The 25,294-nt window shown below is 46.8% G+C and overlaps 1 protein-coding gene across 1 annotated transcript; it reads right to left on the reverse strand.

Moving 5' to 3' along the window:
• Window positions 1-251: 251 nt before the first annotated feature.
• prr12a (proline rich 12a) lies at window positions 252-16,346 on the reverse strand. The gene is made up of 15 exons (XM_041974553.1): window positions 15,419-16,346; window positions 13,477-13,634; window positions 12,896-13,057; window positions 7,874-12,651; window positions 7,318-7,545; window positions 6,502-7,183; window positions 5,882-6,363; window positions 5,519-5,635; window positions 5,200-5,333; window positions 4,362-5,047; window positions 4,136-4,255; window positions 3,608-3,705; window positions 3,097-3,228; window positions 1,762-1,857; window positions 252-1,607 (listed from the first exon to the last, which is right to left on the reverse strand). The coding sequence occupies exons 1-15, from the start codon at window positions 15,499-15,501 to the stop codon at window positions 1,473-1,475; spliced, it is 8,091 nt and encodes a 2,696-aa protein (XP_041830487.1). The 5' UTR covers window positions 15,502-16,346; the 3' UTR covers window positions 252-1,472.
• Between the last annotated feature and the right edge of the window lie 8,948 nt (window positions 16,347-25,294).

Genomic DNA, 25,294 nt, shown 5'->3' on the forward strand with positions numbered 1-25,294 from the left:
CAAACTTATTAAAAAGCAAATCTTATTCTTCTTTTGAAAATAATGTGTCTGCTGTTTTTGTTCTTTTCGGTTTTAATGTATAAAATACATTGAAAATCAAACATCAAAGTCACAGAAAAAAAAGTGTTAACTAGAACTAATTTGCATGTTAAACTTTATATCAATCACTTATAAAAAGTCTATTTAAAAAAAGAGGAGCAGCCAAAAGACTACACAAATGCATGCAAAGTAGGGAAATGAAACCAAAACTGTTCTTTGTAGATTTTATTTGTTTCTCAAATACAGGAGAGTTAATGTACAGGACAAAGAATTTCATCAAGAACTGTACAGTATTTACACATCTTTATTTTCCTTTTTCATGGAAAATTAGATTGTTTTCAAAATAAGTCATAGTATGCACAAACATCAAAATGATAAAAATGAAATGACTATTTCCTCTTTAAATATTACCTATTTATACTCCTTTTCCCCACACAGGAAAGGATAGTTCTTTTTCTTTGCACCTGCATGACTGATGATTGAACTGAAGCACAACAATGTTACGTTTCAAATAGATTTAGCCATTCTTTTTTGTTTTTTCATCCTTTTTTTTTTTCCTAAATTTTACACCCACTGTATTTAATACAATATTTCTGTCTCAACATCTGTTTTTTTTTGTAGAGAGGGGAAGACGACTTGGATATGTGGGTTATGATTGTATACTGATCCTGTGGAAAATAAAAAGATATTTTAAAATGTCAGGGCAGCAAACCAGCGCTTGTGAGAGTTTAAGTTAAAAACCTCATATAAATAATAAAAATGTGTTTATATATTATCGCACAGCGGACTGGTGCTGCCCCTCACGTAGCACAGAATGACAGAGCGAGAAAGCATTTATTAACACTTTTCATGTTTCCACCGTGGACGAGTCCATGATCACGCTGCTCACGGCACACTACACGCAGTTTAAAAAGCATTCTCACCCTCTTCCACTCTTCTCAAAAGCCAACAGCTGATGTTAGTCTTTTCAAAAAAATAATTTATGTAAAAACTAAGCGGTAATAGTCTCTCTTTCAACTATTGTCTTTATGACACACAGTTAGACGATGTCAGTGGCTCCTCCGTTCACTTGGTATTACGACTCCTCCTCTTGTCCTTCTATCTTGTCTCTCCCTTTTACAAATTCCCTCTTTAGCTTCCAGTAACCCCTAATCCAGTGGGGTTGCCTTTTCACAAAGTAAGACATTTTAGTCACTGATCAACAAGAAGAAAAAAAAAAAAAAAGAGAAAAAAAAAGGCCAGTGTCTGAGGTCACATCAACAGACCCTCCTGTGTTCGTCAAGGGCCTTAAAAATTCATCCTTGGATCTGAGGATTTCTGATGAGGGTCAGGGGGCTGTACAGTGGGATTCATTTTCTTCCATGTTCGTTCTTTTTTTTTTTTTTTTTTTTAAATCCTCTTTAACTCAATGTCATTCTCTCTAGTTGTCTGACTCAGGCTTTGGTGCTGAGTGTGAGCAGCTCGATGAAAGAACTGAAGAGGGTGTCCAGCCAGCTCTGGTTAGCCATGCACTGCTGAACCACTTCCTCTTGGCCCGGGTCCTCGGCTGCCTGCTCAATGGTGTGGGTCTGGAAAAGTGAGGTGAAAAATATGAAGCTGTGACTAAATCAGGGCACCAAGCCAAAATGAAAGCATACGCAGCTCAAGCTCAAAAATGATGAAATCATGTAATCAGTAAGCATGACCACAGTTTACAAGTATATTCAAACTAAGTCTGCTCACCTCTTTCTTGCACTGTAAGAAGGTGTGGTACTTATAATGATGCAGGGAGTGGTAGAGACTGTAGATCCGGTATGTTTCAGCTGACAGTTTAAGGTCCTACAAGAAACAAACATATTTTTACATTAAACAAAGTCAATTCTAATCCAAATTCATTTAAGGACAGGAAGACTAAAAAATACATAAACAAAGTCAATGTCAAATTAGGTCTAAAAAAAAAAAAAAAGTGTAGCATGTTTGGGAACTAGAAGCAGGTGTTACGCTTCACTGGAATGGTTTATTTTATCAAAGCCATAGTTTCAGGTTTCAGTATTTGTATTTCCTCTTTATCCTTCTAGTTTGAAAGCTTGTTTTACAAATGTTAGAACCACCTGGTGAAAGGTTTAACATGTCCTACAGAAGCTCATACATATATTGTTGGGACTGATGTACAAAGAATTGAAAACTCAAATAAAAGACAGAGGGTTTAATGCGAGGGGGTTTTGAAATATAAACTATACTGAATAGTTAGTGAGGTCCATATCAGTATGTAGGTTTTGCTGAAGGTGCATGAATTAACCACATTTCGATCAGCAGGAAAGAAAAAATTATAATTTTGAGGCAGAGGCAGCGCTGCACCACGGACGAGACACACAACATGGAAGAAGACTTTGTAATCTATTGGTTAATGCAGGATGACTTCGGATTCTAGTACAACGGCTAAATATGGAGCTGCATCAGATCATCGTGGACTTGGATTGAACATATTTCTATCAAAATGTTTCCCGAATTCTTCCACATCTGACCGTGAGCCATTTCATAAGCTCCCACACGCGCTTATATTTTGGTTGTGTTTACCCACAATACCATGCACTGAACCCACAATCCTCTGTGTTTTGTAGTCCGCTTCATGTATTTGAACCAAGACCTGCGTTTATAGGTGGACCGAGTCCGCCTCTTTAATTCGACTCGAAATTCGTTAGCACATTCTTAATACCCCAAACAAAGCGGACTTTCCCAGCAAACAGACCAGGATTCAAATCAAAAAGGCTGGTGTGAATGCGCCCTTAGTGCTAGTTGAGTCTTTATCCAGCATTTCCAGCTCAAATTCCAGATGTCAACATCTAAACACTAGTTCTTGATGTTAACACCGGGTCTTAACCCCCTGCAATCGCTCCCTGGGCGCTGAAACATGGCAGTACCCCCCTACTTAGTAGACCTACTAGCGATGGGTCAAACACAGCTGAATTTCCCAATTGAATTAAAAAAAGTAAAATTTATTACTACTTTGTTGTTTTGAATCTGCAAAGACCTCCAATGTGTGACCCGTCACACCTAATTGCTCTAACACACACATACCTGTGGTTTAGGCAGGGTCTTCTTGACTCTGTTGAGGGTCTTGCGGTTGTAAGCCTCACCACTTAACCGCACCCTTACCACTCCAGTGTCTAGGGTGTCAATAATTATTTGTGGATAAGCGTGAAGAACATCCTAAGAGGCAGAAATAGGGGGATCGTCAGAAACGGGCACAAAACAGCAAATACTTTAAGAATGTCCTTTTTTTCTTATTACTACCAGCCTGTTAAAAACAAAAAACAAAAACAAAAAAAAAACATACAAGTCATCAGTCATGGATTTTTAGTCTGTTGATAAAACTAATAAATTTCTGCTTTAACAGCATTACAACAACATTACAGCTAAGCCTGTGAACGTTTAGGCCATGGCCACAAATACCAGCATATTTTACAGATTGAAAAATATCCTGTCAACATAACACACAGCAACGTAACATAAAAAAAAATCCCAAAGTTTAAAGATGGGATTTGAGTCCAGAGAAGCTGAGAGGAGTAACACATTCAGGACAGATTACCTGGTGTTGAGAGCTCATGCTGACTCTCCTCAACAACCTTCTCTTCTGTTCGCTTAGGATGCTGTCAATCTTCCTCATTGGGGGGAGGTAGAGCTCATCTGATGACCAATCAAGGTAAAGGAGGTTTCATTAGTCATAACTCATGCAGCTGCCAATCATTTTAATACCAAGGGCGAATTCAAAGCTGCTCTTTCTAGCTGCAGAGCTGTATTCTCATTGCTTCTTTACAACCTGCCACACTTCATATGGACTTGAAAAACCCATTAAAAGGTTCAGCTAATTATGGATGTGAAACAGTAAACACATCCATATTCTCTCTGAGAGCGGTTTGTCCAGCTGGCCTAAAACTTGGCAGCCAGTACTTGTCAGTAGTGACGGTGTTTATTTAACCTGCTCCAGCTTCCCACTTGGAAAAAGAAAACAAACATCTAAAGTGCTATGTTCAACTTCGTCAGAGCAGGTATTAAAGTTGGAGACAACATCAGACTGGTCTGGTTAGAGAGTCTCTCACTTAAGTAACTGTCTTACCGTCTGTGTCTTCCAGAGCTTGGATCATGTCTGGGTCCAGGGCTGTGCTCACTAGCATCTCCACGTAGCTCCTGAACATCTCCCTCATGGCACGGTTGTTCACTCCGCCCTTCACTGGCACTAAATAGGCAAGAACTAGTTTAAAATTCTCCTATGGGGAAACTACCTGATATAAAAGAAATAACTGAAGTAAATACAAGCACAAATTATTAAAATACCATCTTACTTTCATTTTCACTAGCAGCCTCCTCAGATGAGTCAGAGTCAGATGATGATGGTACTGATGAAGGTACATTCAACCACTTCTTTCTCTTCTTAGGCGGTGGCTCAGCTTTCACTTTGGCTGGCTTGGATTTGGGTGGTCGCTCAGTTTTTTCCTTCTCCTTCTTCTCCAATGCTTTCTTGTCTTCCTTGGCTCTACCACGTTCTGCAGCGCCCCCACGCTTCTCCACCTTCTCCTGCTGCAACTGTACACGCTTCTCCGCCTTGTCCTGCTGTGAATGTAATCTTTTCTCTGCTTTCTCCTGCTGCGAATGTACCCGCTTCTCTGCTCTCTCCTGCTGAGGTGGCACTCGTTTCTCTACCTTTTCCTGAGGTGGGGGCGCTCGCTTGTCCACCTTCGCTTGTGGTGGTGGCACTCGTTTCTCCACCTTTTCCTGCGCCAGCGACGGCACCCGCTTCTCTTTTTCCCTTTCTTTCTCAGGTTCCCTCTCTTTTTCTTTCTCCTTGGCTTTTGGCACAGCAGCTGGAACCTCTTTCTTCTCTCGATGTTCTTTTGTTGTTGAGGATGCCGTTCGTGTTTTCTCCCTCTGTTCACGCTGGACTAGTGGAGCTACTCGCTCCTCTTTCTCCACCACTCTTGGTGGTGCCTGGGTAGCAGTTGGGGATGCCATTCTGGGGAGGGACTGCCGTCTGCGGGACACAAAAGAATTCAAGTTTTTTTTCCTTTACTTGAAAAGACTAAGAAGTGGGCATGATAAAATTATCTGTGACCAACTTCCTGAAGGTAATATTCAGATTTAATATGCATTCATTAAGATTTAAAAGATGACTAAGACAACTACCTGAGAGCAGGTGCGGCTCTGCGCCATGGTCTTCGAGAGCAAACTCTGACGTAATCCTTTTTGTTGACATTCTCTAGAAACTTCACATATATTCGCTGGTACCGCCTCTTGGCATCTCCAAAGTAGCCAAGGTACTAAAGCAGAAACAATAAGGATTTACTGAACCAAGGCAAACATATTGTAAGAAAACTATGTGCAATCACTACATAGGCCACAGGCTTATTTTACTGTATCAAAACTGAAACTTCAAACAACTTCTAAATAAAACATGACTGTTTGCAGGTGTGGTTAGACCACTGAAAGGTTGGGGTGAACTCACATTGCTTGTGGCACAGAACTGTCTCTGCCCATCTTTGATCTCTGGGCTGAACTTCTGCAGCAGAGCTTTCTGCACCCTCCAGATGGGTGGAGGCTCACGGCCTGTCTGCAGAGCCAGCTGTACACAAACATGACATATAGTTAGTTTTAAAAATACAAAAAATAAAAAGACAAAAAGAGAAAAAAAAGGTGTCTCTCTTACTACAAGATAAGGATTTTATTCAACACTTTTTACTCAGCAATGAGTTTTGCTCAGATTTTGATGCAACTTTTCTTCACCAATTCAAACTTAATCTGTGCATCTAGCTTTAACTGGTTAAAACACAACAAAGTAACACCTTTCCAGACATTTACATACAAATACCTTGAGAGTTCGAATGTCTTCCACTCGCACTACAAACTCATCCCTCTCTCGGAAGATGCCTTCACCTCCGCTCTCGCTCTCATCCTCCTCGCTCTCTCCAACAATGGCTGCATCTTCTTGCTTTTGGGCAAGGTGCAGTGATGTGATCTTAGGAGCCAGAGGCTCTTCAGGAGAGGCAGGGGACTCCGGGGATGGCATGGGAGACTCCTTCTGAGTTGCGGGTGGGGGAGGAGGGGAGGCTGGAGGGGGAGTTACAGGCTCAGGAACAGTAGCAGGTGGAGGAGGTGGAGGAGAAGGTGTTCTGGGAGCTTCAGGACTTGGAGGCTGGGAGTCCTCCAGTTGTTCCTCTGGTGGGGGTAGGGGTGAGGGAAGTGAGAGGGGAGGAAGTGGGGAATGAGAAGGAGAAGAGGATGAGCCAGGAGATGGAGGGGCAGAGGAAGGTTCAGGAGTTGCTGGCTCTGGTGAAATCTCAGGTAGAGGAGCTGAGAGGAGTAAGAGAGATTAAGACACCAAATTTAGCCAAATTCAGGTTTTGACAATTACATAATTGGACATTTTGCATAAATAAGAACTGATGTACAAGAAAATGAGATGAGGAGTGACGAATAAAGTAATCTTACCATCGACCTTAGGAACACAAAGGGTTTCCAGCTGAGGTTCCTTCTCCTCTGTCATATCACTCTCTTCATCCCCTCCTGTGCTTCTTTCATCATCCTTGTTCTCTTCCATGTCTCCATCTTCTGACTGAAGGACATCTGGTTCATTAGACTGGGGTTGTGCATGGGGGGTATGTACATTCTGCTGGGGACTAAGTGCAGGTGGCTGCATTGTAGGGGTAAGAGGGGCCTGAGCGAGCTGAGTCTGAGGCTGGGGAGGTGGAGGAGGTAACGGGGGCTGGATGTTAGAAGTTAGCTGAGGAGTATCATACAAAGCAGAAATGGCTGAGGAAATGCTCTTCTGGAGGTCCTGGTTCTTTCCAACTGAATCTTCCTCATCCGAGGAGAAAGATGGCAAAGTCTCCAGGTTCCTCTTTAGCTCATCTTCTAAACGCTTGGGGCTGGGGCAGTTGCCCAAAGCCAAACCTCCATTCCCCTCACCATCCCCAAATGGAGGTGGTTGTGGTGGAGGAGGTGGGGCAGGAGACAGTGGACGTAGACCCCCTGATTTACAGGGTGATGTTTCACCATTGTCAGGTTCCATCCCTGGTGAGATGTCCAAACCTGGAGGTCTCTTTCCCGTCTTGAGGAAGTCCAAAAATGAGGCTACAAAACCTGCTTTAGACTCAGAGTCCTTCTCATCCACCTAGATCAAACAAGAATGAGACTATGACTCAACTAAAATAGTAAACTCCACAACTAATATAGCCATTAATAATTCAGTTTAATGCCATTTTAAATATTCTCTGCTAAGCAAATAAATAAACCTGAAGGATTTACCCTTTCCTCCAGTCCTTCTTCATCCACGCCTTCGCTCATCATCTGGCTTTTTTGTTTGTTCTTGTCCTGGCTTCTGTTACTCTCGGTGCTGCAAGGGGGTCCAGGACTTAAACCAAGCGAAGGGGCTGAGCCAACTGAGCCGTCTGACAAAGCAGGGTCGGTGCCAGATAAAGAGTCTGTCCTCAGCAAGGCGTCAGAGGAGGACAGGGTACCAATTGGTAACTTGATCTAAAAGAAATCAAAGAAAAAAAAATCTATTAAAATCACTCATTTTAAATTAACAGCATGAAAACAGATCAGACAGGTCGAGCTGCACATTGAATGTGACTTATGTGGGGGGAAAAAATGATAAATGTAATTCTAGTGAGGGATCACTAAACAGAAAAGGGATTTTCTGTCACAGTAAAAAGCATCTTTACTTTTAACACACACAGTAACTGGTTGACCACTTCCATCACTTATAGCTTCTACAACTACTGCTTGTCTTTTTTTTTTTAAACATTCAGCCAGAGCAAACCTATGTTTGTGTTTTTCTCTTTGACAGAAAGCTACTGACCTTGAGAGGTGGGATGGGCTCATGCTGCTGCTGCGGCTGGTGATGGAGCTGCTGTGACTGCTGCTGATGGAGGTGATGGGAGTGCATTTGATCCTGCTCCTTTCCACTCATTTCCATGTACATATCCTCTCTCCTTCCTCCTCTACCTCGGCTTCCACGGCCCCTACCCCTTCCTCGGCCCTCCACACTGAAACCCCCTCCAACTGTTGTTCCACTTATATCCCCCAGCATGCCTCGTGGTGTGTAAGGTTCAGGCATAGGGCGAATACGAGGTCTGCCTCTTGGCCTTGGGGGGCCCTCTCTTTTCGGCCTAGTGGGCTTTCGACCTCTCTTCTTGGGTCCATCTGGAGGCAGAATAGAGTGTGAACCCATTGATGAATAGCCAGAAGAGTGGTAAAAATCAATGTCCATCAGAGGGCTGAGTGAACCACCTCCACCTCCCTTTCTACAGCTGGACACCAAATCTGGTAATAGGTCAGGCAGCCTGCGGCTGTTCAGTCGAATGTCAGCTGGCTGATCAGCTTTATCTTCATCATCTTCAAACTCATATTCTTGAGCATAACTTTTTTTAGGCAGCGTGTTGGGGTCCCTGCGCTCCTTTAGCAGATGGAAAGAGCTGGATTTGAGGAGCTTCTTAGGACGAGATGAGCAGAAAATCGGAGACTGAAGGCCTCCAGAACCTGTTCCTGAGCTAGTTCCTCCAGGTCCAGATGACAGTTTAGCTCCAGAGTTGTTGGGACCAGTTGTACCAGAGCCCATACCCATTGCTGGTCCCTGGGACTGTATCAAACCAAGCTGCTCAGTGTTGACCGTAGAAGGAAGCTCATGTGTTTTAAGAGAGTCTAGATCCAGAGTCATGGTGTTGTTGCTGGGTTCTTCCAGGCCATGACAGTATGGTTCATAACCCTGATCTCCTCCATGATGACCCATAATGTCATAGCTCGGTCCACTACTTGCCCCAGCTCCTCCAGCACTCTGTCCAGCTTTCATGGAATCTAATCCATCTTGACCAGCATGGCCTTCATTCATCTCCTCTTGCCCTGGTCCTGCACCCCCTGCACAGCTCGATTTGTAGTCGTCTGCACAAAACATGTCCTCCATTCCTGGGAAAAAAGAGCGATCCTCATCTTGGAGGAGGGAGTCCGGGAAGCAGATAGAAGTTAAGGGAACAAAGCGGTTACTTTGTTGATTCTGATCTGCTTTTTCCACTGGGCTGACAGTGTCAAACTGGTGCTGCTCTGAACGCTGTTGGTCCAGCTGGCTCTGCTGAGGGGTGAGCTGGCTTGAAAGGGGTTGCTGTGGGTCAGGCTGAGGCTGGGGGTGGGCTGATGCAGAAGGTGGGGGTATATGGTGAGGGTGAGGAGGCTGCTGTTGTGGGTGGGCTTGGGTATGAGGGTGGTGGGAGTGAGTTTGTTGGTGTTGTGATGAGGGGTGCTGCTGTTGTTGCTGCTGTGCATGATGCTGTGAAAGATGGTGCATGTGGGATGGGGTAGATAAGCCAATATCAGGCTCAGTGAGGAAGGAGTGGAGTTCGGAGGCCGAGTGTTGCTGTGGGTGGTGAGTTTGCTGTGGCTGATGATGGGGTGGGTGTTGCCTCTGGGGCTCCTGCTGTTGCCTGTGGCGCTCACTGCTACCACCACTCCTTCCTGCACTGCCTGGTCCACTTCGCCTGTCTTCTGCAACACCAACATCTGTGCTGGAGGTCTGAGAAAGGGAGCGCTCCAGCATGTCCAAAGATGAGACCACTGAACTCTGTTTAACTTGGCTCGATTCATGCTGATGTGGCCCGTGGTTGTAGTGAGCCGCTGCCACTTCTAAAGCTTGAGACTGTAACTGAAGCTGGAGCTGGGTGGCTTGAGACTGAGACTGGTGTTTACTTGAGCCAAGTCTCCCACCAGCACTTTCCATCACAGCTTGTTGCTGGCTCATAGAGTGCTGCTGCTGTTGGGGATGAGAGTCCATCTTATGGTGCTGTTGATGTTGTGAGTGAGAATCAATTTTGTGGTGCTGCTGATGCTGATGGGAGTCCATCTTCTGGTGTTGGTGCTGAGGATGGGAATCCATTTTTGGATGTTGTTGATGTTGTTGGTGGGAATCCATTTTGTGATGCTGTTGGTGTTGGCGATGCGAGTCCAATTTGTGGTGCTGCTGTTGATGCTGTTGGTGAGAGTCCATCTTGTGGTGCTGTTGATGAGGCTCCAACTTGTTTCGGGTGGTGTGGGATAGCACTGACTGAAGCAGGTGCGGCGGCTGACGGGACTGATCAGTAGGAGAGTCCATGAGGGATGCGGCAGCTTGAGACTGGGAATGCTGTTGCTGAAGTTCTGGTGTTTTCCGAGGATAGGGGATTTCTGCACGCTCTTGTGGCTTCTTTTGGAGTTCCATCTGGGTGTGAGGTGGAATCTGCGAGTGTGAGGACACGTGTTGACTGTGTGAAGAGTGTTGAGGAGCAAGGGAGTGCTGAGTGTATGGGTCACCACGACCATAATGCACAACAGAGCCAAGGTTGTCATGGTGATGGAGGTGGGAGTGCACTTGTTCAGCACTGCCTCTGCCACCACTGCTTCTGCTGTTGCCAACAGATCTCTCATTCCTTTGCTGCTGTTGTTGCTGCTGATGATGGTGCTGCTGATGCTGCTGCTGTTTCTTTAGTGTCATCTCCAGCTGGTTGTCCAGCCCTGATATGGACCCTCCAGAAGCTGCATTTCCTACTCCAGCAGTGGATGTGGCACTGTGGGTACGAATTACACTCTGTGGGTGGTACCTTTCTTCAGAAGTCTTACCCATGTCATAACTCATCCCTTTCCCTGAATCAGTGGTTGGGGGTACTGACTGGGGCTGAGGCTGAGTTTGTTGAGATGTCTGTTGGGGCTGTTGTTGAGGATGGTGATGAGCAGCCTGAGGAGCAGGACTTGCTTGGGCTTGTAAAAGGTGCTGAATCAAGAACTCATCGTCATCATCAACTTCCTCTTGGGATCTCTGAGAGCCCACTCCTAACATGGAAGTATCAGCCTTTGTTTTAGAGGAGGTGGAATGATATGATTGAGGCTGGGAACTGGGGCCTCTGGTGTCAGGGAAGCCTTGGGGTGACGACAGAAATGTGGGTGAGAGAACTGAGGAAATGTATTTATTTGTGCCTGCACCTCCTGGAGACTGAGTAGGGCAGGTGGGCACGGGGGAGTGCAAACCTGGACGGATGATGCCAGAGTTGCCTGATGGAGAAGGGCTGGAGTCTGGAATATGATAAGAGCCTCCACCACTTCCTCCTCCACCTCGCTCATTGGTCAGACTATTTCCAGCTCCTCCTCCTGACCCAGAGTTCCCACTCCCTGTGCCGCTGCTGCTTCCTCCCCCAGATGTTCCACTACCTGATGAACCACTTGATCTTAAAAGGGCAGGTGAGTGACCTGGGGCTCCATAGCCTAATGATGGACTCCCAGCTCCACCAAGAGAGGATGGAAGTGATCCATAAGCAGAATCTGTTCCATATATGTCAGTGGAGTATGACTGGCTTCGGCCACCTAAACTCCCATAGCCTTTCCCACCAGTACCAGAGCTCAGGTCTTGGGCCTGAGGCGAACTGAAACCTCCATATGACTGAGACAAGTGGGATGTAGGGGGCTGATTAGGGGAATATGACTGTGTCTGTTGTTGGGGTGGAGTCTGTCCAGTAAGAGCAGAGGTAGGGGTCTTTACAGGGGGCACAGGAGAACCGTAGCCAGACAGGCAGGATTTAGGGAGAGACTGGGGAGCTGAAGTGGAAGTGGCTGGAGGCTGCTGCTGCTGAGGGGCAGGGGGAGGGGGAGCTGGCTGAGGGGGTGGTTGCTGCCTAGACGGAGCTGCAGTGGAGCTGGAGGTGGGAATCGAATTGGAAGGATGAGCTCCAGAAGGGGCCGAAGAAGAAGATGAGGAGGAAGAGGAGGTAGAGGAAGCAGAAGGGGGTGTGTGAGGAGTTCTTGAGGATGATGCAGAACTCCCAGAAGAATAACCACTGCTGGAACTACTTTTGGTTCCTTTTCCTGCTGATGAAGAAGAAGAGGAGGACGACGAAGAGTATGGAGGCTGAATGATTGGCCGATACTGCTCAGTGCGAGAGGTGGGCTTGTGGTCAGATGAGGGGCTCTGGTCACCTAGCGGGCTGCAAGAAAGTCCAGCATGCCTGTGGTGGGTGGCAATCTGCTGGTACCCCGCCCCTCCACAGCTGAGGTAGTGCTGAAGAGAGTGGGCAGCCGAGGACGAAAGCTGTGACTGAGCTGGCGTGGGCCGCTGGTAGTGCTTGATAACGCTGTCCTGCCGGGGTACGGCCCTCTCCTGAGCCGAGTTGGACTGCGACTGGGACTGAGTCTGGGGCTGGGCAGAGGAAAATACTGATGGATTATACAGCTGAGAGGACTGATCCTGTAGCTGTGATGACAGCAGATTGAACTGGTGTGACTGCAGGTGCCTGGCAGAGGACGCCTGGGCTGATGTGGCACCTGTGGGATCTTGGCTGCCCCTGTAGGCAGCAGCACCTTGTGACGACAGGAGTCTGTCAAAACCCAGGCTTGACTGGGATGGGGCTTTGATGTGTATTAAGGGATCATGTGGGGAGAGAAGACCATTGGATGTAGGACTAAATGTGGGTGTGTCCTGAAGTGAAAGGGAAGCTGCAGGGAAAGAGCGACTGGAGAAGGATGCTGGATGTTGATAGGCTGACAGAGCTGAAGAGGAAGGGAAGGATCCAGAGCCTGGAAGGGCTCCAGAGATGAACAGTTCAGGAGGAGCAGGCGTGTGCATTGCTGTCAGGAAAAGGAAGACATTTCAAAATTAATCAATAACTATCAACCCATCACTGACATGTTATTAATAAATACTGAATTAAAAAGAAAAAAAAACAAGCACAATAAAATGCTTTGATTTTACAAAACAATGCTTAAACACTGTCAGAATAATAATGTCAAACATTGGGGTTTTTCAAATGTCATATTGACATTGGACCTGTCTGAATGTCAACACATCAGGGAGGATCTAACATGGCCTCACCTGTCTGCCATGATGGCGTGCGGAACTGGGAAAGAAGAGAGGAGGCTGAGGGCGGAGGCTGGGGACCTCGAGACTCAAGGGCCGAGATCAGATTCATGACCGAAGCATCAGGGGCAGAGGGGCTGGCATGATGCAGGCCGGTGTCAAAAAGTCCAGAAAGACCTTTGAGAAAGAAATAATTTTTTTTATTATTCTGTATTATTTGATTAAAAGCCAAATATTTAAAGACTAATGGAACAAACTAATATAAAATAAGGACCTTGAAAGAAAAGACTGGTAGATGTAGATTTAATCTTTACTTTGAAATCAAATTTTATCTGACAACATCTGATTATATTTGTCAAAAGGTAAGAAGTGTGCATAATATATTTAATCAACTATGATTAATATATTTGGAAGACATTGGTCAAATTATTTAAGGATTAAACCCAGCTCTGGCATCCAGGGTTTTGAATCAGTTTGACTATAATGTGCACATTTTTCAATGACAATAATCTACCAGAGCCTGAATGGACAGACACAATAATTCATTGCCAGGGCCCCTTATGGTGGTGACATGGAAGGTATGACATTTATCTTACCCAAACTCCGTCCAGCTGCTCCCCAAGCCCCGCCTTGGCCAGAGCTCCCTGGGTGGTGATTGGTGGCATAGCCCTGCAGAGGGTGTGGGGTGGCGTAGGCTTGTCGGTGAAGGAGCTCAGACTCAGGGTGGGATGATCTGGAACTCCCATATACAAGACTTGGAAGGAAGCAGAGAGTGAATTGTGGAAATGTCATTAATCTCAGAGTTAATTAACATAAATCTAATTTGTTCTAAAAATGGGACTTGTGAAAAAAAATATTAAGAGCAGGTCAATTTTACAAAGCACAACATTTGATGTGCAAGTTAACTGCACTTTATTAAAATAAGCCCATGCATTAAATTTAAACTCAAAGCTATTAGGTCTTTATAATCAATTTTGTGCTTCTGAAGCAACTCAAAATTAAACATTGCATAAATCCAACTCCTTTTTTGAAAAATTACACCTTGGTTATTACACCAGTGTTACAATCGTTGTATATCAACCCAGCAATGCCAAGCAATAATAAAAAGGATGGTTAATTTGTAGTTATTATGATGGAGCCACGAGACTCAACAATGATATAATTTAAAGAAATTGCACACTCTATAAAGTTCTTATCAGCTCAGGTGATTTTCCAGTTGCACATTTGTGCTTTACAGAAGACTGATGAAATGCGTGGTTAGCTGGCCAGATAACATGCTAGCATTTGTGCTGCTGGTAGCACCGCTAAGCAGCACTGCACAGCAGTTATGGTGGAAATGTAAAGCCTAGGCCCAAACTGCAAGGCCAAATCTTACGGGGAAAAATAAATAAATAAAATAAAATAAAAAACAATAAATCGTTGTGCAGAATTAGGTCAATTGAAACACATTATCTCCTCCTATGGAACAAAAGACAACCTATTATCTCTGTAACCACTAATTATTATGGTGATGAAGCTAACAACTAGACGGTGCATGTCGACGCAAATACATGCTAAGGTGCATTCAAACACCAGCATCTAGCATGGGTTTAACTCAATTGTATTTCTACAAATGAGCATATTGGCTTTAGAAAATGATCAGTTAATCTTGAAAGGGGGGAAAAAAAGCATACATGCAGCCCCTAAACGGGTAATTATGTTAGCGTACACGGGCCTTCACTAACTGGCTTTCTTGCAACACAACGCTAGCTCGCAGGCTAACTAAAGCTAAAAGACAGAGATGCCTCGCACAATTCGGACAATTTTCATCGTTGTTTTATGCATATGCACTGCCCTTGGTTTTTATGTCAGGAAAACAGTATATTTTAAGACTGCCGCAAGAGAAAATTGACACAACTGGTTTATGCAAATGAACACAAAACAACCAAAACCATCAAAACCCCATTACCAATTATCTAGAATACGCTTGGACAAAAATGCACCCAAAACTCAACCCTGACAGTGTAGCATCGGTTTATTTTAAAGATCCCAATCTTTAAATTTGAAATATAGCGTCAGAATTCAGGAAATGATTAATTAAATGCATCCTTTCGGTTAATATACATGAGTTCATCTTGTTGATATCTGTCAGGGGGCTGCTTTGAGGGGTTTGCTGCGTCCGCACTGTTCGCAGTTCCTATCAATCCCATGAATTTATCTATCAGGGTCTGTGTTCAGGCCTGCACACAAGGAACAATAATTCCAATGGACACTCCAGACATCCCCCACCTCCACCTAAAAACCATGTCTGTCAATCACATTCAATTCATTTCTCCAACCTTTCCTCTCTCCACCCCGCCCACCCCCACGACACACACTCATCCATTCCTGATTATAATGTTATTACTATGCAACTGTTTGGATGACAATGCACTGCAGATAACGGCAAGACATGGCGCTATATATATGAAGCCAATGGGTTCAATTTGTTTACATGGGTCATTCCGTGCCCTGCAAAGTATCACTGATGCATGCACATTGTCTAAATCCAATGCATACCTTGCTTTTGCCGTTCTGTCGTAACTCCATCCTGCTCCTGCGCCCAAATCTCCAAATCCTGTTCCCGGGTAATTTCTATCCATTTATGTGTTGTACAGTGCGTGCGATGAGGATGAAAGCAACGAGAACGTCGCAGGGTACAATACGGAAAAAAATCCAATCTCTCCCGTTCTCGTTTTCAGGCGATTTTCCCCGGTTTCATAAGCAAGTCCCCAGGAGTGGAAAACAGCATATTGAAAGAGAAATGGTGGGGAGGAGGAGAAAGCTGGATGAAAAAAAGAGGGGGGTCTACGGGGTTATAATCCAACCACCTCCAAAAAAAGCCAGTCTTTCTCCTTTTCCTGTGCCTTTCACCTTTATCATTTCCTCGAATGCAGATTTGGTCTAAAATCAGTCACGGCCATGATGAAGATGCCACGGATTTGGTCGGTGATGGGCAAATTGCTTTTAAACATTTGACTTGAATGCGTCCTTTTTCACCGTCTCTCCTCCCCTTTCTTTGGGCTAGTTTTGGCTACGCTGCTAGCTCTAGAAAAGATAGCTATCGACGGGCCACGTTGGTAGCAATCATTCCCCATGTGCGAAGAAATCCCCAATTTAAAAATCTCTTTTTTTCCTTTGCATGCAAATCGTTCCCACCCCCCTCAGGAGCAGAGCTGTGGGCTAGCAGCAGATGCTAGCTGTCAGTAACGACGCATCAAAATAACATTGGGCTGCTTTTATTTCCCCAAATATGCGCTCCTCTTTTTTTCTTTTACGGCCATTCAAGTAAAAGCGATGACGAGGTTGCTTACACTGGAAAGAATCCCGCTATAATACGAATATACATACAAGCCGAGGAAGCGTGAAGGAATCAGGCCGCGTTTTAATATTTTTTACTCATTTTCCTCCGGAGACGCCATTTTTGAAGGCGGCTAGCCGCTGTCCGTCCTCCCTCTCCCCCTCTGTGTCTCACCGCCGAGACTCACTCAGTGTCTGCTGTGACCTCCATTCACCGGCTATCAGTCTGCCAACCAGCCCTGCTTGCTTTTCTTGATTATCATTTTGATAGGTTATTATTAATCTACGCAAAATAGCCACCTGTTCGCCCTTCACAGTGCAGTTTGTCGAGACGCATTCGAGTACACGCAGGAAAAAAAAAATCCTGTAATAACCAGATTTATTTGCCTCCAGCATACAGTTTGCAAATTCATGTACAGATTTAGCAGACTGAAATAGATGGCGTGAGAGGAAGTGTTTTTTTCCTGCTTCTATTGAGATACCAATTAAAAAAAAATATCATGCTTAAACTGGCTGCAGTGACCCAGCAGATAGATGGGCCCACAGGGCACAGACTTATGACCCATGACCGTGTTAGAGGGCTGCTGGTATTGGCCCAAAAATAAAATATTTGTCACACGTGAACAAAAAAAATAAATAAATAAATAAATAAAAAAATAAAATAAAATAATAATAATAATAACAACAACTATATAAATTCAACAAAAAGACATATAGGTACAAAAAGTATAGAATGATCAAAAATGCAAAAACTGTCAATATTGTATGGAAACAATAGTATAATAGGACAAAACAGGAAGTGTTATGGATAATGGATGCAAGGATGTAAAAATGACATAAACATGACCAACACTGTAATAACCATAAATCCAAAATGACCAAACGAATAATTTCAACAAGATTCAAATAGACCTAGCTATTTATAGTGGGGGGATGAACACAAATGTGCAAAAAAAAAAAAAAAAAATTGTAATAAAACTGCAATAAATAAATGTAAAATGAAAATTACACTTAAATTTAGAAAAAATGATTAGGTTTTAAATAAATACATTTTAACGGAAAGTGGTTTAATATATGTATATTTTCCTCTTTTTACAGCCTTACTTTAAACCTTATTATTGGGAGAAACTGTCTGGCACACTCTATACCCAATTGTTTGGCCAGCAGGTGGCACACTGGGTTTTACAGTAATTATGAAGGGGGAGGGATCACTGACTACTGAGGAGAGGTACTTTGCTCTTGATTGCGGATTTTGTGAGATAAAGTAATTATCACATCTGTCATATTAACCCATCAGTGTCTCCAACTTCACACCAATGACAAAAAAGGTATTATATAAAAGTGTCAAATTTGGTGAATGAGAATCCACATAACCCATTCAACATATGTCTGTTCAAAATATGATTCATTTTGTCACTCGTCTTTTCCTCTCTTTCTCTCTCTCTCTCTCACACACACAAACACACATTGAACTAAGATCCCACATCTGTGCAGTACTCCACACATAATTCATACAGAATCTGACTCACTCATTTTATTGTGCAATATATCATTTAGCTTATATCAACAGAGCATGTGTTGATTCTGTTCTGTTTGCATGGTGTTATCCTCTGATATTATTTTACTTTTTCTTTTGTAAAATGTACTGGATGAGAGATTTGCATCTGAATCATTGTGTTGAATACAAGCGTTGCAGCTTAACCATTATAATGAATCAGGCTGAATCTCAGTCCATGTCTTGAATCCTAGAGATGCATTTAAATCTGTGTTGGATCCAAGAGTTAGCTGAATTAATTCGTTTAGTTGCAGTGTTTCACCTGAATTTGGTCAAATTCAGTTATACCTGCATCAATATTCCTACCTTTTCAATCAGAGATGCATTTACAATATGTGATGGGAGTATTCTATCTTAAAAATAAAAAAAGGGAGTTTTCTCAACTGTCAAAGTCAAAACAATCTTAAAACCCTGTTAGATTCTGAAATTTAGACAAGCTGCGGGAGATTATTTAAGAACAGTGAGTAATTCAAAAGCTGCATTTCAAGCTATTTTAAATCCCAGTCATAAAATTAGTTTTAATTCGATATTTAAAGTGATAGAATTCATTAGGTATTTGTGAATAAATGTCTTGAATTTAAAAAATGAATTTGAAACAATTTGTTAAATCCAGGTGTTGCATCTGAATCAATACATAGAATATGAGATGAATTTCGGTACTGAATCAGAGATTTGCACGTTGGCAAAATATTAAATTCAAGTTTGAGTCATTTATTATAACCTTTCAAATCAAGAATGAATAAATTCAGTTATGGGTTAAATCAAATAGCTGTATGTAAATGAATGTACTGAATGATGGAGTATGTATTTAAATTAGTTTGTTTCACTGAGTGTTGCATCTGAATCAATTAGCTCAATTCAGCTTTATTTGTATAGTGCCAATCCACAAAAGTGATCAACGAACTTTTTCAGACAGTCCAATTAAACCCAATTCATTGGGATCTGATTACAATTAAACAAATTCATGATATGACCCACAATAGTAAAAAAAAACACTCCCTTTCAACAGGAAGGAAAAGCCTCAAGCAGAACCAGATCAAATGATCAATTTAAATCAATTAGTTGTTAATGAGGCTTACATCTGAATCATTACACTGAATCCAATACTTTATAATGGTTTTCCTGCTTTTAATGTTTTCTCTATATTCAAATAAAACATTCAATTGAAAATTCAAGACTTAACTTTAAAAGACTTTCCCCAACTGCAGCGTTGCATCTGGATCAACATCCTGGATCCAAGAGTTAAGTCAGGGATGTGAGAACCCAAATGCAGAACCAAAAGGCAGACAGGCACGCTAGAGAACTTAAAAGGACGAAACAGGGAGATACCACAGGGCAACATGACAGATGACCTGACAAAGAACAGCTGAAATCAGGGGGTATAAATACAATGAGGAACTAATAGGGAACAGGTGAAGTGAATGAGAAAATCAAAGCAGGTGTACTAATGAAACAGGAAACAGAAAGCAAAACAGAAGGAAGAACTACTAAAGTAAAACAGGAAAGGAAAGGAGCCAGGGACAGAAAACACAGCACATGAGGGAAACTAAAGACTGAAACAAAACCAGAAACCCTCAATCAAAATCATAATCATTCACGCGGCGCAGACAGCAGATTGGCTCAGGAGGTTGGTTGGGTGGCCGAGCAGACAGCAGGCTGGATGTCTGGAGGTTGGCCTGGAGGCAGAACAGAGAGGAGCTGGATCTCCGGAGGTCGGCCCGGAGGCAGAATAGACAGGAGCTGGATCTCTGGAGGTTGGCCCAGAGGCAGAACGAACAGGAGCTGGATCTCCGGAGGTCAGCTCAGAGGCTGTGCAGACAGGAGCTTAATCTCTAGGGGGCTCTGTAGCAACCACATTATGGTGAGCCCAGGTGCCAGAGTGACCAGAGCCCCTCAAAGACAGCAATCAGAAAGGAGGCGTCTCAACCATGGACCCCCTCAGGGACAGGAATCAGAGGCAAAGTGGACTTGGGTGCAGGCATTTGACGCGAAATGGCTGCACAGGACCTAGGTACAGGTGTCAGATGCTAAAGAACTGGGCAGGACCTGGGCGCAGGCATGGGATGTTGCAGCGCTGAGCAGGACCTCGGAGCTGGTGGCAACACCGGATACATGGACCTCGGAGCTGGTGGCGACATTAGAGACTTGGACCTCGGAGCTGGTGGCGACACTGGAGCCGTGGACCTAGGAGCTGGTGGTGGAAACGTGGAGCTGGTGGTGAAACCAGGGAAGTGAGGCGTGGAGCTGGTGCAAACTCTGGAAACATGAGACGCGAAGCCAGTGCAGACTGTGGAGATGTGAGACATGGAGCCAGTGAGGACTCCTAAAACATGGAATTTGGAGCTAGTGGTGACACCGGAGACGTGGACCTGAGAGCTGGTGGCTAAACCTTGGAGGTGAGGCGTGGAGCCGGTGCAGACTCTGGAGAAGTGAGGCATGGAGCCATTGCGGACTCTTGAAACTTGGACATCAAAGCTGGTGGCGACACCAGAGAAGTGAGGCGTGGAGCTGGTGCGGACTCCGGAAACATGGTCCTCAGAGCTGGTGGCGATACCGGAGAAATGAGGCATGGAGTCGGCGTGGAGTAGGGAGACATGACACTGGGAGCCAGCGCAGACCCTGAAGACTTGAGGCGTGGAGCCAGCACGGACTCTGCAGACATGAGATATGGAGCCAGGGAGGACCCTGGTGATGTGATGCGTGAACTCTAGAGACATTAGAAGTGGAGCCGGCACGGACTCCGGAAAGATGGGCCTCGGAGCTGGTGGCGACAGCAGGAAAGTGGGGTGTGGAGCAGGCACGGATTCTGGAGATGAGATGCGTGGAGCTGGCGCAGACTCTGGAGACGTGAAGCGTGGAGCCGGAGCGGACTCTGGAAACATGAGGCATGGAGTCGGCGCAGATTCTGGAGACATGACGTGTCGAGCCAGCGCAGACCCTGAAGACTTGAGGCGTGGAGCCAGCACGGACTAGGCAGACATGAGATATGGAGCCAGGGAGGACCCTGGTGACGTGAGGTGTGGACTCTGGAGACGTTTGAAATGGAGCTGGCACGGACTCTGGAGATGTGAGGCGTAAAGCTGGCGCAGATTCCGGAAACATGGATCTCGGAGCTGGTGACGACACTGGAGACGTGGACCTCAGAGCTGGTGGTGAAACCGGACACGTGGACTTCAGAGCTGGTGGCGACGCCAGGGAAGTGAGGCATGGAGCCGGCGAGGACTCTGGAGACGAAACGCGTGGAGCCGAAGCGGACTATGAAAAAGTGAGGCGTTGAGCCAGTGCGGACTCCTGTAACGTGGACATCGGAGCTGGTGGTGACACCGGAGACGTGGACCTCGAAGCTGGTGGCGACACCGGGAATATGAGGTGTGGAGCAGGTGCGGACTCTGGAGATGTGAGTCGTGGCGCCCGTGCGGACTTCGGAAACGTACCTCTCAGCTGGTAGCAACACTGGAGAAGTGAGGCGTGGAGCCGGCACAGACTTTGGAGAAGTAAGGCGTGGAGCCGGAGCAGACTCTGGTGACGTGAGGCGTGGAGCCAGCGTGGACTCTGGAGACATGGATCTCAGAGCTGGAGGCGACTTCGGAGAAGTGGACCTCAGAGCTGGTGGCGACACCGGGAAGTGAGGCACGGAGCCGGCGGGGATGCTGGAGACGAGGGGCATGGAGCCGGCGTGGACTCCTGAAATATGGACCTCGGAGCTGGTGGCAACACTGGAGACGTGGACCTCAGAGCTGGTGGCGACACCGTGGAAGTGAGGTGTGGAGCGGGCGCTGACTTGTGACGTGACGCCTGAAGCCAATGCGGACTCTGGATTCGTGAGGCGTGGAGCCGGCGCAGACTCTGGAAACGTGGACCTCAGAGCTGGTGCCCACACCGGGAAAGTGAGGTGTGGAGCCGGAGCGGACTCTGGAGACGAGACGCATCGACCCGGCATGGACTTTGGAGATGTCAGGCATGGAGCCAGCGCAGACTCTGGAAACATGAGGCGTGGAGCCAGCGCAGACTGTGGACATGCGACGCGTCGAGCTGGTGCAGACTCTGGTAACGTGAGGCGTGGAGCCGGCGCGGACTTTAGAGACTTGAAGTGTAGAGTCGGCGCGTACTCCGTTGACGTGGACCTCGGAGCTGGTAGTGATGCCGGAGAAGTGAGGAGTGAAGCTGGCGGAAACTCTGGAGACGTAAAGCATGGAGCCAGCGTGGAATCAGGTGACGTGACGCATGGCGCTGGTACGGACACTGGAAACGTGACGCGAGCAGCTGCCGTGGATTCAGGAGACATGAGGCGTGGAGCCGTCGCGGACTCTGGAGACGTGACGCGTGAAGCCGGCGTGGACTCTGGAGATGTGAGGAGTGGAGCTGGCACAGATTCCGGAAACATGGATCTCGATCTGGTGGCCACACTGGAGAAGTGGACCTCAGAGCTGGTGGTGACACGTGGACTTCAGAGCTGGTGGTGACACCGGGAAGTGAGGTATGGAGCCACAGCGGACTCTGGAGACGTGAGGCATGGAGCCGGAATGGACTCCTAAAACATGGAATTTTGAGCTGGTGGCGACATCGGAGACGGCGACCTCAGAGCTGGTGGCGATGCCGAGGAAGTTAGGCATGGAGCCGGAGTCTGCACCGGTTCCATGCCTCATGTCTTCAGAGTCTGCCCCAGCTCCACGCCTCACTTCTCCGGCATCACTACTAGCTCCGAGGTCCACGTTTCCGGTGTCGCCACCAGCTCCAAATTCCATGTTTTAGGAGTCCATGCCGACTCCATGCCTCACGTCTCCTGAGTCCCCTCTGGCTCCATACCTCACTTCCCGGTGTCGCCACCGGCTCTGAAGTCCACGTGTCCGGTGTCACCACCAGCTCCGAGGTCCACGTTTCCGGTGTCGCCACCAGCTCCAAATTCCATGTTTTAGGAGTCCATGCCGACTCCATGCGTCACGTCTCCTGAGTCCCCTCTGGCTCCATACCTCACTTCCCGGTGTCGCCACCGGCTCTGAAGTCCACGTGTCCGGTGTCACCACCAGCTCTGAGGTCCACTTCTCCAGTGTTGCCACCAGCTCCGAGATCCATGTTTCCGGAATCTGCGCCAGCTCCACGCCTAACATCTCCAGAGTCCGCGGCGGCTCCAAGCATCACGTCTCCAGAGTCCGCTCTGGCCCCATACCTCACTTCCGTGTGTCGCCACCAGCTCTGAGGTCCACGTCTCCAGTGTTGATACCATATCCGAGATCCATGTTTCCGGAATCTGCACCAGCTCCACGCCTCACGTTACCAGAATCCGCTCTTGCTCCATACCTCATGTCAGCAGAGTCTGCACCAACTCCATGCCTCACGTTTCCAGAGTCCGCTACGGCTCCACGCTTCACGTCTCCAGAGTCCGCGCCGGCTCCATGCCTAACTTCCTCGGCGTCGACACCAGCTCTAAGGTCCCCATCTCCGATGTCGCCACCAGCTCAAAATTCCATGTTTTAGGAGTCCATTAGGGCTCCATGCCTCACGTCTTCAGAGTCCGCTGTGGCTCCATACCTCACTTCCCGGTGTTGTCACCAGCTCTGAAGTCCACGTGTCCGGTGTCACCACCAGCTCTGAGGTCCACTTCGCCAGTGTTGCCACCAGCTCCGAGATTCATGTTTCCGGAATCTGCGCCAGCTCCATGCCTCACTTCTCCGGCATCACTACTAGCTCTGAGGTCCTTGTCTCCGGTGTCGCCACCAGCTCCAAATTCCATGTTTTAGGAGTCCATGCGGACTCCATGCCTCACGTCTCCAGAGTCCCGTCTGGCTCCATACTTCACTTCCCGGTGTCGCCACCAGCTCTGAAGTCCACGTGTCCGGTGTCACCACCAGCTCTGAGGTCCACTTCTCCAGTGTCGCCACCAGCTCCGAGATCCATGTTTCCGGAATCTGCGCCAGCTCCACGCCTAACATCTCCAGAGTCCGCGGCGGCTCCACGCATCACGTCTCCAGAGTCCGCTTCAGTTCCACGCCTCACGTCACCAGAGTCCTTGCCTGCTTCACACCCGTCTTTCCTGGTGTCGCCACCAGCTACGAGGCCCATCTTTCCGGGGTCCGCGCTGGAGCCACGGCTTACATCTGCAGAGTCCGCGCCGGATCGACTTCTAATGTCTCTAGAATCCACTCCTCACGTCACCAGAGTCCTCACTGGCCCCATATCTCACGTCTCCAAAGTCCGTGCTGTCTCCACGCCTCAAGTCTTCACAATCTGCGCTGGCTCCACGCGTCATGTCTCCAGAGTCTGCTCCGGCTCTACGCCTTACTTTTCCAGAGTCCGCACCAGCTCGATGCCTCACTTCCCCGGTGTCGACACCAACTTCTAGGTCCACGTCTCCAGTGTCGCAACGAGCTCTAAGGTCTGGCGCTGGTACGGACACTGGAGACGTGACGCGAGCAGCCGGCGTGGATTCAGGAGACATGAGGCATGGAGCCGGCGCAGACTCTGGTGATGTTAAGTGTGGAGCCGATGCAGACTCTGGAGATATGATGCGTGAAGCCTTCCTTAAACTCTGGAGACGTCTCAGGTGTCGCCACCAGCTTCGATGTCCACGTTTCAGGAGTCCGCACTGGCACAACGCCTCATGTCTCCAGAGTCCGCTTCGGCTCCACACTTCACGTCTCCAGAGTCCGTGCAGGCGCCATCCCTCACATCTCTAGAGTCCGCGCTGGCTCCATGTGTCATGATCTGTGGTGTGGGGCTCAGTTTTTCCAGCTGCCCTGAACGCCTCATCTCCACCAGCTCTTGATTAGGGCTGATGCGCTACACCTGTACCAAGCCCTATATATACAGCTCTGTGACATCCCTCCAGTGCCAGATCGTCTTTGTTCTTCCCTGCACGTTTCCAGCCTGTATATTCCTGCCTTCCTACCCGCCTGACGTTGACCTGATTTTGGACCTGGATTTTGATTCTGCCTGCTCCCTGTCTGGTACTCTGCCCTGATTTATTATTTGGATATCTTGGCTTTCTGACCCCTGGACTGTCTTTAGGATTGGATTTTGGATTACGGACTGAACTATCTGCACCCCAAGACAGGACTAGCCATCCCGGCCTCTGTGTCCTCTTATTCAGGGCTCCTGCCAGAAACCTTTATCCCTCCTTTAACCTCTCCTCTGTTCAGCAGCTTTTCCTCCCGCAGTCAACCTCCCGGCGGCCCTTCTCTGTTCACTGGATGAAACATTCTGTGCCCTGTTGGATTCCACTGCTGGTACGTTAACTCATACTCCCTCTTTGAGTTCTCATCAGCTGCCTGCCTTCTAACTGCCGTCTTGTGTGTCCACAGACCCTGAGCGGAGAAAAGCCGGAGCGCACATTTTCAGTATTCAACTCTGTACAATAAATATCTTAAACCCATCCCTGGGAAACTGAGTATTTTTGAGTCCAACCATCCGAAGCATGACAGAACGATCTGGCCAAACGATGGACTCCTCAGATCCCAGGGATTGGTAAACTAGAGTGGAAAGCGCTATTTGTCAGCAGGAAGCGGGTTTGAATGAACTCATTACACAGGTTAAAACTTTGGCAA

This window comes from Melanotaenia boesemani, chromosome 21, assembly GCF_017639745.1.
Source record: "Melanotaenia boesemani isolate fMelBoe1 chromosome 21, fMelBoe1.pri, whole genome shotgun sequence".
NCBI lineage: Eukaryota > Metazoa > Chordata > Actinopteri > Atheriniformes > Melanotaeniidae > Melanotaenia > Melanotaenia boesemani.